General features: G+C 40.6%; 2 protein-coding genes across 2 annotated transcripts; one reads left to right on the plus strand and one right to left on the minus strand.

Annotated features, from left to right (window-relative positions):
- The first annotated feature begins 309 nt into the window (after nucleotides 1-309).
- On the plus strand, nucleotides 310-8,314 carry LOC124290928. The gene is given in 12 exon segments (XM_046727773.1): nucleotides 310-400; nucleotides 1,336-1,504; nucleotides 1,913-2,054; nucleotides 2,469-2,516; nucleotides 2,828-3,039; nucleotides 3,256-3,345; nucleotides 3,738-4,080; nucleotides 5,567-5,734; nucleotides 6,056-6,178; nucleotides 6,928-7,045; nucleotides 8,045-8,231; nucleotides 8,233-8,314. Coding segments are annotated over 11 exon segments (1,653 nt in total). The 5' UTR covers nucleotides 310-400; nucleotides 1,336-1,345; the 3' UTR covers nucleotides 8,296-8,314.
- A 3,121-nt stretch (nucleotides 8,315-11,435) lies between these two features.
- LOC124290919 (ubiquitin-fold modifier-conjugating enzyme 1) lies at nucleotides 11,436-20,798 on the minus strand. Its single transcript, XM_046727758.1, has 5 exons — nucleotides 20,640-20,798; nucleotides 17,015-17,146; nucleotides 14,242-14,318; nucleotides 13,431-13,521; nucleotides 11,436-12,483 (listed from the first exon to the last, which is right to left on the minus strand). The coding sequence occupies exons 1-5, from the start codon at nucleotides 20,760-20,762 to the stop codon at nucleotides 12,403-12,405; spliced, it is 504 nt and encodes a 167-aa protein (XP_046583714.1). The 5' UTR covers nucleotides 20,763-20,798; the 3' UTR covers nucleotides 11,436-12,402.
- Nucleotides 20,799-21,002: the final 204 nt, after the last annotated feature.

Raw genomic sequence — 21,002 nt, forward strand, 5'->3', positions numbered from 1 at the left:
CACGGCGGGGACACCAGAAAAGGGCTTCACACATTGTACCCATATTGGGACTCGAACCCCGGTCTGCGGCGTGACGAGCGAACGCTTTAACTACTTGGCTACCCCACCGCCCGTTTAGAGCTATAGAGATGTAAACCGAACCGACTAAAATTCAACATTCAAGGACGGTTGATTCAACACCATTTCACCATACAAATGTAAATTACAGCCATTTCAACATTGATTCAGTATTGCTCTTCCTGTTGGTTGCTGTCTGACATTGTCTCTAGTTTTTTATTATATAACTGGAATATTGCACAGCACTGAACCAAGTCGGTCGCTAGACAGTGTTATCACGTCGTGACAAGGCAGGTAGAGTGTAATCTGTAGATAAGACCCCAGTCTCCAACACCGCTTTGAGGTAGGTCAACTGCATGTAACGGGGAGTAAGAATATTCACCTTTCAGCAGCTTGGGAAGAAACTGTACGGGCTGACAATGGAAAATGTGAGACATTCTCGCGATCCCACAGTCGTGTTGTGTACATTAGTCTTGTTTCCAAAGGCGGAGAGAGCGAGAATGTCCCTTACACTAGTCCATAGATAACCCAGTCTGCCGTTTCTATAAAATACCTTGGTCTACACACGTGTTACATGCTGTGATGCGTTGAAGGGTAGAGTCAGTTGTTTTGTTTCTTTGTTATTTCCTGTATCATTCAACCGTTAGTTATATTTAACATTACCATTACTGCCAGTAACCAGTCTATTGGGATACATATCACCATTGTAGATTTGTTGTGGTTTTTTAGGTCTTTTTTCTGTGAGTGGGATGAATCACATGGGTTCGAATTACGGTTTGGACAATTATTTTAAATAAAAGTCTAGACTTTTGCAATCGCATATTGTTTTTGTATGTTATGATTAACCTATATTTCAAATTTGAACGAGATAGCGGTAGAATTTTCTTGAAAATTCATTTCTTCACCGATATCGTGATCTCAAGATTTATATTTTAAAAATTAATGTCCAAACAGTGATTCGAACCCCTTTGGGGTGCATATATTAAGGACAATATCCGTTTATATATCCCATAGGCGGATCCAGAGGGGGGTGCAGGGGTGCGCACCCCCTCTTTTCTCCTGAAAGTTTATTAAATGACCATTGAAACTCGGGTGAAAATGAAGTGTGCACCCCCCTTTTCTCAATAGTGTGTAACCCCACCCCCACCCCCACCCCTGTCAAAAAGCTGTATCCGCCCCTGTATCCGGTGTTTCTGGCTTCACTTCCGTTTCTGTGACAATATTTGTAGTATCGAGAAATGACGTCAATATTGGTTATTGCCAATTATTTCTCATTAGTGAGGTCATAATGGTATCCTTGCTGACGTCATTGTTGGTGGTGAGCGTGTCGGCAAGTCAGCCTGGAGTGGAATTCGTGGGCGTTGGTTACAACCTGCTTACCGCCAACCCAGACGGAGGGGACAGCGTCTTAGGGGGAGTCGACCCGGGCATTCTCTACACCAGGAAGGTATTACACGGACAGAAGGATGAAAGTTTATTAACGTCTCACGTCTAGTCATATACAGGAATTTTCTTACAAACAATATATGTGAGCTTAAATATTCAGAACCACCCATAGGACCCATTTGGAGAAGTATGTGTGTGAATAGATGAATATAAACATATGTATACATATATAGAGAGAGAAATTCATAAAATAATGACATAACACAATTTTCCCTCCCAGGCGTTTCAACTTTATCTTCAGAGTAGACTCCCTGAAGATAAAGCTTAAACGCGTAGGAAGGAAATTCATGTTGTGTCTTTATGTTATGGAATTCTTTGCATATGTACTACTGTAGATTGTTGAAAGAAACCCGTTAATACATGTCTTGATATCGTTATGTAATCCCTCTGGCTTCTGTACACGCGGTAGGTATTTGACATCACCCCTGGCAACAACCCACCGGAAGTCGTGGTAGAGAAGCGTCACAGCTGCGTGCACATCCAGGAGAATCACGTGTTCTACGGCAGCAAATCGTACCAGGATAAACTGGGCCTAGACGTCAAGTCTTCTGGTATGTGGGCTTCTCGATAACTGTCCGATGCCTGATCAGGACGTCTGGTAGACACCGGACTAGACAGGAGTCAACCAGATGTGCAGATCAGGAGTCGGACTCCTGTCTAGTCCTGTGTCTACCAGACGTCCAGATCAGGAGTCGGACTCCTGTCTAATTCTGTGTCTACCAGACGTCCAGATCAGAAGTCGGACTCCTGTCTATTCCTGTGTCTACCAGACGTCCAGAACAGGAGTCCGACTCCTGATCTGCACATCTGGTAGACACAGTCCTGGACAGAACACAGGACCCTTGGGGTTCCATTCGAGGAAAAAAATGTCTTTAGGCTGTGACCGAAAAATAAAATAATAAGAATTGTCCTGTCGTCAGTTCCACTCAGTGTATGATGAGCATGTGTACCATTGGTTCTTTCAGGTGGAGTAAGCGCCGTTCTAGCTAAGTTCGCCTTCACTCTCAGTGGACGTAAGTTTCATTTGAATGGATCTCACGTTGTCATCATAGAATATTTAATTGAAATCAACCATTGTGCATGTGCATACAAAACAATGTATCATGTTACCGCATTGATATATTTCAAGAGAGTGACTCTGGTTTTACGCCACACTCTGATATAGTTATCGTATGTCGAAGAACAAGAAACAAATTATTTAATTAGACCAATCAGATCTTGTGTCAGTTAAATCAACGAATCAGGGCTGCTGTCACTCAAATTAACCAATCATGGCTGATGTCAAATTAAATTAACCAATCAAAGCTGCTGTAAATCAAATTAGGTTACCAGCATGCCCGTGAGGAGACCAATCAGAACCACCAGGTGTTCCTGGACAACCAGAACGTGTGTAACCTAGGACGGGCGAGATACGCGGATGAACTGGCGCAGTCGTTGGGCTTCTCAGTCAGTAGGAACTTTGCCGCTGCCGCTTGTCGACTGCCGTCTGTGTACGATGAGGAAAACTACATGGATTTCATAGACCAGTGGGGCACGGTGAGTGTCGTCTGTGTACGATGGGTGGCAAAACCACTGACATTACATATCAACCCATTTTGCTTGTGGATGATCTGTTGCTCCACCGTTGTCGTTGTTCGTGGTTGGTATCTCTTCTGTCAACTTCAGCGATCGTGCTTGTAGATTCCCCAGCGCCGGACTACCATAAAGCTGTTCTTTATTTCGTTTCATATGTTCCATATTTTGTATTGTCAGCACGTGACGATGGAGGTGGAGCTGGGGAGTAGGCAGATCAAGAGGTACAAGAGCACTCTCAGTCAGTTTGTCGAGCATGTCCGGAAACAGGTGAGACAACAGGCGACACTGAGAAACATTAGTATGTATTGCAGTATTTAAGCCAAATCATTCAATTCTACTGAACATGGGTCAGCAAGTAATATTTAACATAATATATATTGGTTCCTGTTCCATCTGAGGGACGCAACCCTGCGAGTAGATTACCACTACCGCTCCGGGCGGTACGTACGGGTATTTTACCGCGTAGCCGGATGAAGCTACAGTGACGGCACCTGATTGGTGTCAGTACAGACGACCCGTAGTCATTTGAGAGACTGATCTCTCAAAAGCCAAAAGAAGCTATTTTGGCACTGTGAGGAGATGGTTACATCAACGGCGTTCATTCACCCAAAACCGGAACTAAAACATCAAAGGCTCCTGCAGGTTCTTGGTATTTTCAGGGTGGTGCCGACATCTCCCTGGGAGGATCCTACATGGGGTACGGGGCCTCCCTTGCTGTCAACTTTGAGAAGTTCAAGGGCAGTGACAGCTACAAACTGCAGTTTGGGGACTTCCAGTACACGCTCGAGGCAGGAACCCCGGAACTTCCAGAACCTATCGGGGTCAAGGTCGTTACCATTGACACGGCCTTCAACTCTAAATACTGGCAGAAAATGGATGACTTCATACGTGGCCTTCAGTGTAAGGATGGGATGGACACAATGGCTCTTGGTAATCGTCAGGCGAACATTGCAAGGGCGCTGCAGGGCTACGCTGCCTACAAAATGGCACAAGGACCAACCGGTAGGTCTTTCATAAACACCTGAAAGCCCATTACATTCATGAAAGTATGCATTTTGCATGGGATCATTGCTTACCTTATAACGATAGGATTTTTTTTAAACGTAAGACAATCACGTGTTAGTAAAAGATTAATGATGGTATGGTATGGTACAGAATATAGTTGGTATGGTATGGTTTGGTACTTTTTAACATAGTGATTATATTACGTTGTGCTGTGCTGTGCTGTGCTGTGCTGTGCTGTGCCGTGTTGTGTTAAATTTCCGTGTCAACCCTCTCAGGAGGGTGACAACTTGAAAACATATTAAACGCTGCCACGGTAACCGCCCTACCGGCTCGGGTGACACTGCTACAAAGAAGCGTACATCAGACCGATTCACCCCTCTAGCCCCCTGTTGTTACAAGCTACTAATTAGTACCTCTAGCGTATTATATTTACCCTTATATTATATTATATTATATTATATTATATTATATTATATTTATTATATTATATTACATCATATTATTACTAGCGATTCCATTTTGCTGGCTTATCAAGCATTGTTGGGTTTTATTTGTGTGTTCATGTTGTCTTAAACCCAAAATACATTACCCTTGCCCCCACACTGCTGTTTCCTGACTTGCTAATAACAGAGTGGGCGGAGTTTGTGTTGCATTATTGCGCTGAACGATGACACTGATGTCGAAAAACTGTATACAGTTTTGTGTGTTTATAATTGAATAAGAAGTCTGTGAAGTTATTTTTCGTGTTCTTATTTATAAAATTGATTTTTATATATTTTGCGTATACAGAGGTTTCAACGTCTAAACCGATGAGTACACTTTGCGTGAATCTGCTACGCGGATGTCGACATTTTACACACTGGTTTTACGAATAATAATGAGATACTCGAGAATCTCAATCGTAGACATTTTTGGGCTTTCCGCCGTTTTTAGCACTATTCCAGCAATATCGCTGCAGGGGAATGAGCCTCCACACATTGTACTGACTGACTGAGTTTGGTTTTACTCCGCTTTTTAGCAATATTCCAGCAACATCACGACGGGGGACTCCAGAAATGGGCTTCACACATTGTACCCATGTGGGGATTCGAACCCAGGTCTTCGGCGTGACGAGCGAACGCTTTTAACCATTAAGCTACCCCACCGCCCCCTCCACACATTGTACCCTTGTGAGGAACTACAAGGCTATTCCATAGCCCAGACACTGGTACTGAACAGTAGCAATGTAACAATATAAGTCTTCTCTTGCAGACGCAATTTTTTGCTGTGTACCCTAATCTGTTTCTATTTGAGTAGTATAAAAAACAACAACATTTTATTCTATTAGCTTATGTCTAGAAATGCGGTCGGTTGGTTATGAAATACCGTGAGTAACAGCAGTAGAGTGGAGCTCAGTGTACTTGTATTTCAAAGGACATCAGATATTCTTGCATTAGCTTATGCAATATGTTACTGATCATCTGGTGGGACTGACATTCAACAGATCCCCAGCTGATAATCCCTGTGACGTGGCCCCAGGGTACATATGGGCTTATGAAGGCGAGGACTGGATGCCCGGGGGGCCGGGTCACGTGGCATGAGGGATGGAGGTACGAGGACTTCGAGGACGTCATGACTCACAACCACGCGTCTGGACAGCTTCACCTAGCGGGTAGGGGAGATAACTTATTGCCCTCGTCATACAGGCCATAAATGGCTAGCAAATTGTCAAATGCTGTCGTGGCAAGATTTTCACATAAATGATAAGAGTTACCACGGCTATTTGTTTACAAGCATGGCAGGTTTGATCGTTGGAGAGGTTTCGGGACAGATCCGGTTCTACAAGTTTGGATGCATCTCAATGAGAGTAACAGGAGAGCGTTTCATTTAGTTTTTTTAAATTTTCTTTAGCAATAACAGCAGTACATGCCTGGCTTTATGACCAAGTTCGAATGCATCTGGAAGCGTGTTTCAGCCGCCTGTTTTCCTTAAGGGTCATTTGGAGACAACATACGCTTCGACTTCTGCATGAAGGGTGATGTAAAGTCTACCGACTTCGACATGGTGTGGCCTGCTGGAGATTACTGCATCCTCAAGTACGGAAACTGTCCTTCCGGTGAGTCTACCTTTCTGGTGAGTGCGTCCTTCTGGCGAGTCTACAAATCTGGTGAGCATGTCTTTCTTGTGAGTCTACCTTTCTGGTGAGCATGTCCTTCTGGTGAGTCTACCTTTCTGACACGCATGTCCTTCCAATGAGTCTACCCGTCTGGTGAGCCAGTCCTTAATGTGAACCTGTCCTTCCGGTGAGTGGACCATTCTGGTGAGTACGTCCTTCTGGCGAGTACGTCCTTCCGGTGAGCCTACCTTTCTGGTGAGTACGTCCTTCTGGTGAGTCTACTTTTCTGGCGCATGTCCTTCCGACGAGTCTACCCGTCTGGTGAGCCCGTCCTTAATGTGAGCCCGTCCTTAATGTGAGTCTGTCCTTCCGTTGAGTCTACCCTTCCGGTGAGTATGTCCTTTTGGTGAGTCTACCCTCCCCTTGAGTCTACATTTCCGGTAAGACTTGTCCTTAATGTGACACAAGTGAACCTATCAAAGAGTCTGTCCATCAAATGAATCTGCCTTTAAAGTAAGTTTGTCAACCAGGTGTGTCTGCGTCAGGCGATCTTCTATTTTAGCTTACTACCAACGGAATGGTCTTTCTGTTGTTGTACATGTGTTGAGGGATTTAGAGAAGAAATCACGCAGGGCTTGGGAGACACAGGAGACCAAGGCAGCAGTCAGGATTTCTTCTACTCTGCTGCCATGTTATCACCATGTTTCACGGCTTGTGGTAGGTTTCAACTTCTAAGTGTATTGTTTCAGATTTCCAGGAAGGGTGGGTATACTGGAATGACGAAAGCCATAACAACAAAAACAATGCAGGTGGCGCCCTCCCTGACGGCGTCTACAATGCCAACACGCGGATCAACTACTGCTGCCGGTATATACTTCGTCTACGGTCCCAGAACCTTTATGTTAATCGCCAGGTCATGTTTTATAACACTGGTCTGAGGTTATAGGTTTGACATTGTTCTCAGCTCTTTAACAGTGATGCCAGAATATCCCCTTGTCCGAGGAGATTGAACTGATCGGTCGTTACTGACTGAGACGTTATCCACAATATCATTTGTCGGACCAATCCAGATACGTCTACTGTGTCCATATCGGCACACGTGGCGAGCGGACGCTTTAACCAATGAGCTACCAAACCACTCCAATACACACCTTCATTGGTTAAACCAGCGCGAGGCTGGATTAAATAGTACTAAATTACTGGTCATCGTTTATCACGCAATTCATCGGATGCACAAGCTGAGTAATTTGGTTGATCGCTCTTCATCGGACCCGACGGCATTGCCACAATATCAGTCACCGGTTTGCCTAGTCCGGATTCAATTACTCGCGGTCACAGAACGCAGCTTAAATTTACAAACATAAGACACTCCGCCGTTGTCGCTCATCAGTTATTTGTTCACTAAGGGTGGGGGAGAGAGTTAGCTTGGAGAACAGTTACTTTTGTCAACATGGCTGAAAATCCATATGTTTAATGATATAATTAAACTGTCAGCCTTAAAGTAAACATGTTGCATGAAAGTAATTTCTGTCAACATGGCTGAAAATCCATATTTTTAATGATATAATTTAACTGTCAGCCTTAAAGTAAACATGTTGCATGAAAGTAATTTCTGTAGCAGACAAAGTCCATTTTTTAACAATCTCAAGCATAATTATTAGTTTCACGAAATTTCCATGACTCATTTGTTTCGACATTGTCATGCCCCCTTCCTCCGCAACAAAGAATGGTGGACCACTAAGACACTGTCGTGTGCTATACTGCTGTGCTGACGATTTATGCATATACTAACATGTTTCTAAGCAAATATACGTTTAACACATGGTTCTGCCCATTTGCCCACGTTTTGACTGGTTCCCCCTTCAGGGACGACGGACTTCCAGTCCACGACATCGCTCTCCCTACGACCAAGCCTTTCTTCCTCCTCAAGTACAACCGAGGGTGTCAGCACGTCAGTGGGATGACCCTGGCGGAGGAATACGTACAGACCGACACTGAGGACGTCTGGGGTGACAACTCACGCGGAGGAGCACATCCGTACTTCGACGGTGGCAAAAAATCCCAGAATGCACTACTGCTACTATGCACCAAAAGCAAAGGTTTCCCTGATTGGATGAAATAAATCGCACAGTTTGATTCGTTAAATTTTCAAATAATTCAGTAAGTTACGTGGATATTTAAAAAAACATGACCTAATCCAAACGAAATTCGGAAAAATAACAGACTATCATTTTTGTTTAGAAAAAAGTTCAGTTACAGAATTTCTGCAAAAAATGAATATAAAGATAATGTAGCAGTGATGACAGCATTACTGCCACAATCTAAGTGATATATTACGGGTAATGTGAAACGCGCTAGATCTGAAATGAGGTTCGTTTCGAATATTGAAATCCCTTCAGGGCTCTTACAATGATATGCTGATATAAGGATATGCTGTAACGGCGAGAAGCACGACTATCGGAATACAACAGAGTCACTGTACCGCTAACTTTCCACACGTGTTCGACAAGAACCTTACAACCATTGTTTTCAATGTACATAAAGACAAATAGGGGTTGGGGTTTTTTCACTTATTCTTTTAATTTCACAACTTGTAGATTTAAAAAAAAAGAAACAGCTAAAAAGCATGTAGCAATATATTTAAAGGACTGTGTACTCTGTAACTAATCGTCACATATCGCTGGTTACCCGTGAAGATCCGGGTTAGAATTGATCTTCAGTAATCCATGCTTGTGGTAAGAGGCGACTAACGGGATCGTTATTATATCCCAATTTCGTAGATCGATGCTCTTGATGTTGATCACGGGATTGTCTGGCCCTCGATTATTTATAGACAGCCGCCATATAACTGGAATATTGATGGAAACTTACTCACTCATATCGCTGGTAGGTGACAGACGTGTAAGGTGCGTTTGCTCCAGAAGAGGGAAGCTCCCCTGTACTTGGTACCCGAAGTCAGATTCGACTGAGAGGAGGACCAGGAGGGCCAGATGCTGTCGTGGAGTGGATAACTGCTATCTTTCCAAACTCGACACTTCTTCCAAGGCGCTATGATGCAAATACTCCTGGCTTCAGTGTTTACACTATAGGGGCGGTGGGGTAGCCTAGTGGCTAAAGCGTTGGCTCGTCACGCCGAAGACCCGGGTTCGAATCCCCACATGGGTACATTGGGTGAAGCCCATTTCTGGTGTCCCCCGCCGTGATGTTGCTGGAATATTGCTAAAAGGGGCGTAAAACCAAACTCAGTCAGTCAGTCAGTTTACACTATAAGCTCACCAATCGCGCCAATTGGTAGAATGTGTGAAGCCGATCTCTGATGTCCCCCGCCGTGATATTGCTCGAATATAGCTAAAAACGGCGTAAACACTCACTCCGAAAATCTGTACTCTGATTTGCTGAGCATTTCTGTAACGCTCGGAAAAGAACGTGGGTACATTTTAGACCATAGAACACTGTTGGTCTCGTTTGACTATTAATAATCACACGGCTGACACAGTTGACATAACTCCTGCTGTTGTGACTTATAACGTGAGGTGAAATAGAGATTAACGCTGTGTCAAAGATAATTTTACTTACATAGCGACGTGAAAGCATGCGTGGCCGCTTGCGTTAGTCCGGCATCATGGTGCAAGCGCACTGAGAAAACATCGCAATTTACTCAGAACTCAGCAGGCTGACAACTGATGTGGACAAATAATTAGGTGAGCTTATCCTTCAGGTGCAATGACTTATGGTGGTTAGAGAGGGGACAAAAACAATAGTTTTGCAGTTGCATTTTATTCAACATATTAACGTAATTCGTTGAGACAAAGTAACGTTCATATTTCACTTGATGTTGGTTGTTTAGTGCCTGAATCGAGTTCTACGGAGTCTCCACAGACAGGGTGGGTCTCCACAGACAGGGTGGGTCTCCACAGACAGGGTGAGTCTCCACAGACAGGGTGGGTCTCCACAGACAAGGTGGGTCTCCACAGACAGGGTGGGTAGCCAACAATGAACATCAGCTGTCCTTGCTTAGATTCAACTTAAGTCATCATCATTACAGTGGAGTGAGTGAGTTACGTTCGGGAACGATATCAGAACTTTGATTTTGTACATCTTGAACACACGGAAGTTCCGTGTTCAAAATTTCATTGACGATTAAATCACAGTTACATGAGTCACAATGGGATTTACCACATCCAGACGGACCTGTCTACCGCCAGACAGACACTCGACGGCCGCTGACACAAGGTACACATTTATCATAACTGTGTGACAATTCGATGGTCTTTGTACCCATCAGGGGACTTACGGGGTTTATTAAGGAGATAAACATCATGTGTTGGCCAATTTCCGGGTGTTATTGAGTATTTGAAGCACGGAATTAATTTGGAACCGACGGCGTCAGCTGGAATATTCCCGTGCTTCAAATACTCAGTAACACCCGGAAATTGGCCAACACATGATGTTTATCGACATTGTAAACACAAAAGTAAACCAAAAGGTCCACACACGTTTTTGTGTCTGCACTCATTGACATCGTGTACGGGTACAGCAGTGAAATGTCATCAACCGGCCGTTTCGGCTGTCTCTCATGGTAGCATCTGGAACTGCTCATTTGTGACGTCATTCGGACTTTATGATTTGAATGACGTCATCACAGCTGAGGACGTAACAATACAATGGTGTGAGCAATGTTTGTATGTATTAATACGCAGCGAATTTCCGGGAATCGAATACCATTCGATCACGTTTTTCAACCAATCAGATTAAAGAACACAGTGACTTTTGGTTTACAATATGTGAGTGAGTTTAGTTTTACGCTGCACTCAGCAATATTCCAGCTATATGGCGGCGGTCTGTAACATTACAGTGGAACACTTTCCCCACTAAGCCAAGCAGGAGACATATGACAAGGCATATATTAAGACTGACCTTGACCTTGCTCTGAAGAACTATCGTTTAAACCTGATTAACGTCATTGTTCTGAGCTTCATATAGCTGACGACCGCGAGTCAGTATCATGTGTCTGAGTGGGGTATTCATGCTTCACTGCGGCGTGGTATCTCAGTGGGCTAGCACTATAAAACCAGCTTAAGTCTGGGCTAGTATACGCAGCCACACATACACATACACACGCATGCACGTCGTCATATGAGCGAAATATTCTCAAGCACGACGTTAAACCCAATTTCACCTCCCCTCATACAGCTCACCCTATTCAGGAACATTCAGGCAAGGAAACCAGTGCTGAACTTCATAATATAAGACCTGGTGAAACATTAAACATGTTTTACTATTGTTGAGGAAAAGCAGCTAATGACATTGATGCAATGAAACATTGTTACAGTGTCTCTGAAACGATGTGCCCCATCACCCTTGAATGCAAGTGCTGAGTCATGAATATTCAGTATTGGAGAATGGCATATCAGCAAGTTCACAGAAACAACAAATAAACATCAAAATATCAGGAAGCTACCATGCTTATGAGAGCCCAGGCTTTAAAGGTAATACATTGATCAGTAATAAAACCTGCATCATGCTTATGAGAGCCCAGGCTTTATAGGTAATACATTGATCAGTAATAAAACCTGCATCATGCTTATGAGAGCCCAGGCTTTATAGGTAATACATTGATCTGTAATAAAACCTGCATCATGCTTATGAGAGCCCAGGCTTTACAGGTAATACATTGATCAGTAATGAAACCTGCATCATGCTTATGAGAGCCCAGGCTTTATAGGTAATACATTGATCAGTAATGAAACCTGCATCGTGCTTATGAGAGCCCAGGCTTTATAGGTAATACATTGATCAGTAATGAAACCTGCATCATGTTAATAGGTGTGAGTAAGGAATATGTATCATGCTGAAGATGTTGCTGATGAAACCTGTTTCCATTCATGGACTATCAAAAACAAAACATCATAATAATTTACGATACACATAATGTCAAGGTGATTTTCTATTTTGCTTTTGAGAGATCTGCCTGTCAGGATGTACATGACGAGATAGATATTTTCACAAAATATTTTACTTCAATAATTTGGTCATTTGCAACTGACATCTAAGGTATAACAATGACAGCTTCTTGTGAAACTCCCAGCGTAGAAAGTACAGATAATATGTCACAATCAAAGTTTTAACAAATTCAGTTGTATTTTTCTTCTTCAGTCTCCATGTCAACAATAAAAATTATCATGTGTGATAAAGAAATAAATATTTCCTAGACGTCTGTGAGGTCACTGGGTGGAGGTGTCTTTGTGTGTCACGGCTCCCTTCTGTATCAAATCTGGGACTTCCACAGCCAGCCACGGCCCCAGCTGAAACACCAGTTACCACTTTTTATAGCTGGTCTACACGTACTGTAAGTCACAGCACCCAGTAGTCATCACTTGCTACAGCTGATCAACACTTAACGTAAGTCACATCAAACAACAATCATCACTTGCTACAGCTGATCAACACATAACGTAAGTCACATCAAACAGCACTCATCACTTGCTACAGCTGATCAACACATAACGTAAGTCACACCAAACAACACTCATCACTTGCTACAGCTGATCAACACTTCATGTAAGTCACATCAAACAACACTCATCACTTGCTACAGCTGATCAACACTTCATGTAAGTCACATCAAACAACACTCATCACTTGCTACAGCTGATCAACACTTCATGTAAGTCACATCAAACAACACTCATCACTTGCTACAGCTGATCAACACTTAATGTAAGTCACATCAAACAACACTCATCACTTGCTACAGCTGATCAACACTTAACGTGAGTCACATCACACAACACTCATCACTTGCTACAGCTGATCAACACTTAATGTAAGTCACATCAAACAACACTCATCACTTGCTACAGCTGATCAACACTTAACGTAAGTCACATCACACAACACTCATCACTTGCTACAGCTGATCAACACTTAACGTAAGTCACATCAAACAACAATCATCACTTGCTACAGCTGATCAACACTTAATGTAAGTCACATCAAACAACACTCATCACTTGCTACAGCTGACTAACACTTAATGTAAGTCACATCAAACAACACTCATCACTTGCTACAGCTGACTAACACTTAATGTAAGTCACATCAAACAACAATCATCACTTGCTACAGCTGATCAACACTTAATGTAAGTCACAAACAAAAGATGTTATTTGCTACAGCTGACGAACACTTATTTGCTACAGCTGACCAACACTTAATTTGAGTCATGTCAGGGAATACCTGTCACACTTACCCCTAGTGCCATTGCGTGAGCTATTCCAAACTTCGGTACATTTCTGGCCCACAGTGGTTTAAAGTGATCCGTTAAGCAGATTTTACCTCCCCTGTAATTACACAAAACATCAAACCATTTGAGGAAGTCAGTTCAGTGTGTTCATTATGTTGCCACAGTAGCAGAGCTCCAGATAAGATTTAGCTCATGTGGGTACTGTACCCACTGTAATTTGTTGGAGTGGGTATTTTGAATGTTGAGTGGGTATTTCATTTTCCGTTACCCACTGCTTTCAAATATGTGCGTATTTCAGTCCTTTTACTCACCTAAGTATTATGTCATTGAGTAAGTTTACTAAGCAGGTATGTTCTGCCTTATGTCATACCTAATCAAAACCAACTTAAATATAATTGAAATGATTTCATAAAAAAATCACTCATCCTATACTGACAGTACAACACTTGTCCTATCCTAACAGTACAACTTGATAGCAATCGATGTCTCTTTCATTACGAAAGCGATTTTTTATAAATATAGTTTGTACGCATTTGTTTTAAACTTTTTGCGTATCTAACATTTTAAATGCGTAATTGGTACGCAACAGTTATTTTTCAATGCGTAATTTGAAACTTTCTATGCGTATTTTACCCAGATACGCAGCTTATCTGGGCCTCTGTCAGTAGCATGTAAACACAGTATTAGCAACTGATAACATGTTGCCATGACTACTGGCAAGTTATTACCTGAAATTGTACACTATTTTATTATAATAGAAATGGTTTCTATTATAAACACCATTTACTGACAAAGGATATCATGTTGCCATGGTTACCTGTACATCTTGGCTGTCTTGCCATCTAGTTCTGGCAGTGCTATTTCTGGTGCAGTTGTTGGGTAGGTCACAGGAATCTGGAAGTTGATCGAAAAATGGTATTTACGAAGTGATTGATATTTTTTTCTTTTATTGAACTAAAGAAATTAAAGCTGCATGAAGTCTGTGAGTTGATCTGCTAGAAGCTAACTCCAGAAATGAAGCATATTTAAAGAGGCTGGATACCGTGGTTTGTGCGCATTCCCTTTATCTTGTTTCTAATCACACTTCATGATATTTTGGCCACACAAGCATTGATCCTAAGGTAAACCTGGGCAATAGTTATCTCCCCTTGTCAAATTTAATTTGGGTATGCTGTTTTAATTGGGAATAATGTTGATACCCTCTGGCAACATATATTTATTTTTGAATATTAATCTAGTGTGAATTTACTATATACAAATTCATTTTATAAAAAAATCATGTTATTATAAAAATCTTTTTTCCATTGATGAATCAATATTGTTTTTAAATTCCTGTCTTTTTAGAAGGTAATTAATGTGTCAAATCCTACATACTGCCTTGAAAATTGATTTTCCAGATTTATTTCAATCAATACTGAAATATCTTTATAAAAATACACATATTGAATAATAAAAGTAAACAATTTACTTTTAAGAGAACTTTTATTGACATATTACTTTTTACAGACGGTGCCACAAGGGGGCGCCACTTGTCAAACAAATGCCGTTGTGACTTGCTATTTTTATTACATAATTAGATTTGGGACACATTTTTCTACAAAATGATACCAAATTTAGCAATTTCTTTACATTTTGAGATTTAGTATGCAACCTCCTTAAGTCAGTTCAGCCAATCAGGACACAGCAGACTATTGTAGATGTTGCCTATGTATTTATTATGGTTACTGGTACAAAACACATATATTTCCTGGCTAGCCATTATCATGCAACAGAACTTCTTGCAATGTTGTTTTTCTTCACTGATGCATGATGCCACTATATGAATCCTACTCTGCACCACCAACATCATTTTGGCACTCATATCACGACTGAAATTAACATATTGGCAAAAGTAACAATTCTGGGTAACACTATAAAATTCCAATCAAGAATGACCTACATTGAATTACTTTCCAGTATCATTTCCCTAACACTGGGAACCAACTTTTGATAATCATCAAACACGACACGGCCAGACAATTCACCATTCAAGTGGTTCTAACAGAGAGTTATCCAAGGGAGGTAACTTGTGGAATAAAGTAATCTTACGATGATATCATAGTACTGACCATGCTGGCACGGGTTTAAATAGCTGTAAACAATGGTCTAGTGTCTACATTGGGGAGACAACTCAAACCATGGAAAATTTTTAAACTTTGTTGAGGATAGGATTTCAGCACAATACCGTAATGACACGTTATATTAGAAATTGACAAGTGCTGTCCATTGTCTTCTATGAATTTTACGTATGCTTCATCTCACAGGCCACAGATTTGATGAAGCACCATGAAAAGCTACATCCTTCATAGTTTCAGTATTAAAGTTATTATTTTTTTACGTCAGCTATTGTTTATAATGAAGCTAAGTTTAATTTCAAAGTGGACATTTAAAAATTGTCCTTTGTAATATAATATCATCGCACACTAATTTGCATAAAGCCATGGCCTGTTCCAAATAAGTGGCTTTGGACGCATTTCTCATTTCTGCACTAATCTCTCCTCAGTAAAGTCCTTTTTCTACGTTTCCAATCTCCCTACCACTGAGACTGTAGTTAGGCCGAACTTAGTTTAACAGATATTTCACACTTACACATATTAACTACATAAATTGTAGATATCAATGCGGAAAAAACAGTTTTGTTCTATTTCCAACAGTAGTTTAGTCATATGAGCCTACATATGTTAACACACACACCTGTATGTGAACTAGGTTGATTTTTTCAGATTGTTTTGCTCAAAGTTACTTCTCCAATATTTATGAACAATCGATCGAATTTCAGTTAACAATTATTGATCTCTATGCTTGATATCGATAGCCAGCCCTAGAAAATGTATAACCTTTGTTCACAAATACACCAATTCCCTTACTTACGATGTGTATAAATGAATCAAAAGCACTGTTGTGTTTTTGCTTTTTCACTTTTTGCAGACCAGAAATAATAGAAACCTGCTCAAAATATATCTTAATAGCTTAAAAAAATACATCCTTGATAGTCTCCAGGGTATATGTTACGATAACTCTCCACTATACCCTCGATGCATCCACGGCTTGGGGGCGATGATTTTATTACCTCCCTTGGCTGGCTTTTTATCCAATTAGGTGCCTACGCTGGGAGGTTGAGCGTACAAATCACAACGCACTGTGCTTCTTGAATTATCTAACCGTTAACCTTTGCAACACAATTGATGCAGAGGTACTCTGAAAGAAGTAGAAGGAGTTCTTTCATGTATTTTTTGAAAGTTTCAAATCTGTGAATTTGTCTTTATTATTTCCCCCAAAATCTGATTGGCACTGCGAACAAACCTTCGCGACTGCGACCGCTATCTTTGTCTGAAAGCTCGGTTGTAACGGCGGTTTAGCTGATTGGCTACTGTGAGAAATGCGGAGTCAGCCAAGGGAGGTAATAAAATTATCGCCCCAAAGCCGTGGATGCATCCAGGGTATAGTGGAGAGTGATCGTAGCGTATACCCTGGAGATTATCGAGGATGAAAAAACTATAGTAAGTACAGATACTGCTAGGTGATAACAAACAATGAAACATTTTACTTACGTCAAATTCTACATCAAACTCATACTTGAGCAGCTCGTGGATATACCAACATTTCCCAAACCAGCGTGTACCCTCCTTGTTCGACTCCAGTCGAAACCAGTCATTGTCTCCCTCCTTGTTGTTCTGTACATACTGGAAATATACACAGACATTGTAACCATGGTAACACTATGAGTTAGTCACCGTGAATTTACCTTTAGTTTAGTTGATAGTATACAAAAACAATAAAAAGGCAATATGTTAGTTCATTTACAGCCTCTAATAAATCAAATGCATATGTTTAATGTTATAAGTCTCTTGACATGACATGATTAAGTATGAGTGAGTGAGTGAGTTGAGTTTTCGCCGCATTCACTGATGATTCAGCAATATTCCAGCTATATGGTGGCGGTCTGTAAATAATCGAATCCGGACCAGACAATCCAGTCATCAACAGCATGATCATTGATCTGCGGAATTGGGAACCGATGACATGTGTACACCAAACCAGCGAGCCTGACCACCCGATTTGTTACTGAATATCAATTCTAACCCAGACCTTCACGGGTCGATAAAGTATAAAGTTCTGAAACACGATAAATTGGATCCAAATCAATCTCTGTCAACTTTATGTCAACACAATCAGAAATCAGTGCATGCTTGCTGGTGGGTACCGGTATATCTTTTTTATCAAACTATAACCAGCAGGGGTAATTCCAAAATGTCAGAATCTCTGTATATTACTGTTCAGTTGTGCATTGAGATGTAGTGTTTTACAACCAGATAGAAACCAGAGCCTAGTGTTTAATGTCTATACAGTTGAACCTTGGTTATACGGACTCTTGCAATGTCACACATTTTGTCTTGATAAACAAATTTCCACAAGCACATACAACTAAAGCGAAAGATTATTCAAATGTTTTGCAAAGTCAATTTCTCCATTGCATCCTTCACCAAATTCAGGTCAATAAACAGGTGATGAGAAACTTGGTTTCTGATTGAAAATAATTTCAACGAATTTAGATGTACTGATCACAATATATTGTGTATGAATCCAATCTTGTTTTATTCTATTTCAAGCGTTTACTAATACCATATATAATACCAGGTACACCGGTATTTGAAATAACCATGACCATTTGCAAAATACTTAGCAGCAAATAATTGTTTTTTCCATATGTTTTTTATGTAAAACAATTTGATCAGTCACTGTTTAGATTTCAGTCGAGAAAACATCATGTTTGCAAATTGCATACAAAATTCAGGGTACTACAAATAAGGTTCTAAACGGGTCAAAGCATGGCAGTTAAGGTATGTGGGTGGGTCCATTTCTGTCAGCTAACATTCATTTGCAGGTAATAACAGCAGTAATAATCTGAGAGTGGCTGAAGTAAAGATATATGAGTCACACACAATTTTGATGAACAATATTGAAAGAAAGTTTGAATAAAATTTAAATAACAAATCACAACGGCAGTCCTATTATTTTGTGTAAACAGTATGTGTAATAATACTAATATCATAATAACCATCGTTTTGATGTTTGATGCTCTTGCTACGTGATAAATTGCAAAACATATCGTCAAGTGTGGTCACTGTCCGGTAAGTGGGACACAGTAGTGTGTATTTGGCACTACTGGTAATAGACACTCACTGTCCAGATAAAAAAAACGAATTTCCAGATAATTGAAGCATTTATTATGGTATGTATGTGGCAGTAACATATTGTGTATATTTTAACATGTTGTTTATTGATTAGAATTCATGTAAATAAATGCTTTAAATTTCATTGCACAGCTTTAGTCATTCTATTTTACCATGATACTTAGCCTGCCTTAACTAACTATCACTCACAGCCAGTTCACTGAGCATGCTTACTGCACAACACAGCACAATAACATAAGCCCTTCCCCACTTAGGTCCTTTTGTCTCTATAGCCAGCTTGGGCAATCAGCTAAGCTTTACACTTTTACACATTACAAGGTTTGTGGTCACTCCACATTCAATCGTCAGATGAGCGACATTCCATGTGGATTTTCTTAACAGATCTTTGGATCACATTCTGAGGTAATTTGGATATTTTATCTATTTATTGTTCATGTATATCATTTGTAGATATAACTTGTAGTTGTATCAGTGTGTGTTAGTCTCAAATCCATAGTTCTGTGAATTTGGTGATAAATACTCTACATTCATTATAATGTAATATTAGTAACATGATTAATAAAAGGCAAGGTTAACCATGTGAGCATGTGATGAATGCAGGGCTCCAGATAAGGGCCGTATCGGCGTATGTACGGATAAAAAATATGCACGATACGGTAGGAAATAATTTAGAAAACGTAGCAGATACGCACCACAGCAATGGTGTACGGTCTTAGAATCACTTACAGACGTATTTATCTGAAAAAAAGTATTGTTTTATTGTTTATTGACCTGTTTACACAAGAGTAGCAATGTTGTGGTGCATATATGAAACGAAACACAAGATTACTGATAGTCCATTAGCTTCCATTCAGTACTCTAAATGTACACTTAAGGTTTTCCAGTACTCAATATTGAACAAATAAGGAGTACGTACTCCTGATGTTGAAAAATTATCTGGAGCCCTGTGAATGGATGAACACAAGTATAGCTTTGTAATCATAAATGAATGAATGAGGTCTTATTTTGCATTGTTTTATATCTTGCTCAGCTACGGCCACATTTGTGTTTGATTACTGCATTATTGCTGAGAATGCTTTTGTATATGTTCATTATTAGCATGACTGTACATATTATTATTTTCTCTACATACGAAAAGTTCATACAGACACAGCAGTGTCCCCAGGTGTGAAATAAACCTAGGCCCACACACCTGGTAGGTTTATATATTGTTAATATGTCATGTATATCAAATGAAATACATTTTGTACACAGTAATTGTTTACTGAAGCAACTGTTTTGTAATGTTATAGCATATGTACGAATTATATGTGTATATCTGTGTTTAGGATCTGTGTATATTGCTTCATTTATTATATTGTAACATGATTGTTTCAGGGTTGCTGTTTTCACTACCCACATCTCTAATAAACCATCGGCCATTGAAGAACAAAAAAGTAGCGTCTGTTGACTGTCTGTGACTGACGCAGTCCTGCTACATGTATTTCACACCAATATTGTTGGTTTGGCAAGGTTTTGGGATACCTGCGACCTGGATGAGCAGGTTTCCGCTTTACATAATGTTGTGTGTGTGTGTGTGTTTTGAGGTTTTCGGCTGTCACACTGCAAACAATGTTTAGTGTACCATCAACCAATGAATCTTTTGAGTATACTTTCAACCGTCCTTCAGCAGTATTCCAGCAAAATCAGTAGTAAATTATCACTGTCCAAGACAACAGAAATTAGCTTCACACATTGTACCTATGTGGGCGTGGTTAAGAATCATAGAGGAGACTCCGATATTTTTCATATAGACCTCATATCAAACCGCAGCATCCTTTCAGGCTTCACATAAATCAGATACGTAACAACCAAGTAATGACCATGATGACGGTTTGATTAGGTTGAGCTTGTACATTGAATCATTCATTCTACCATATGGTATACTATAGGATCCACTGGGCTGGACACGATATCACGTTAATTGTAAGCGAAATAAAACCTTTATCAGCGCTTGATATTCCTCCTTTAAACGCTGTACCCACAATTCTCCATCACGTGGGCTGGCTTTCGTTTTCAACAGAGGAATCTGCGCTAAAGTGTTCTTGGTGACTTCGTCAACCATGTTGATTTTGTAAAGGAAGTAGCAGGAGTTATCTTCCTTGTGTATAGAGACTCCATACAGCGATAAGGATGCAACGCTTGTATGTGATGTGCAGAGCTTGCACTATCCGATCCGAAATTGCATTGTGCAGTATCGCGTGATGATGCAAACATCGATAATAAGAGTAATGATAATCGCAAATTGTGTTTCTGTGACAAACACTGACTGATTTTAGGTATGTTATGTAAAAAAAGACAGGGG

The sequence above is a fragment of the Haliotis rubra genome, unplaced genomic scaffold, assembly GCF_003918875.1.
Source record: "Haliotis rubra isolate DU_JTF1 unplaced genomic scaffold, ASM391887v1 Scf478, whole genome shotgun sequence".
Classification (NCBI taxonomy): domain Eukaryota; kingdom Metazoa; phylum Mollusca; class Gastropoda; order Lepetellida; family Haliotidae; genus Haliotis; species Haliotis rubra.

Coding starts and splice junctions, on each gene's coding strand:
- LOC124290919 (XM_046727758.1), bottom strand. CDS start 20,762: ATGGTTGACGAAGTCACCAAGAACACTTTAGCGCAGATTCCTCTGTTG. Junction 17,147..20,639: donor AATATCAAGCGCTGATAAAG/GTTTTATTTCGC, acceptor GTATATTTCCAG/TATGTACAGAACAACAAGGA. Junction 13,522..14,241: donor AAGACAGCCAAGATGTACAG/GTAACCATGGCA, acceptor GTGTAATTACAG/GGGAGGTAAAATCTGCTTAA.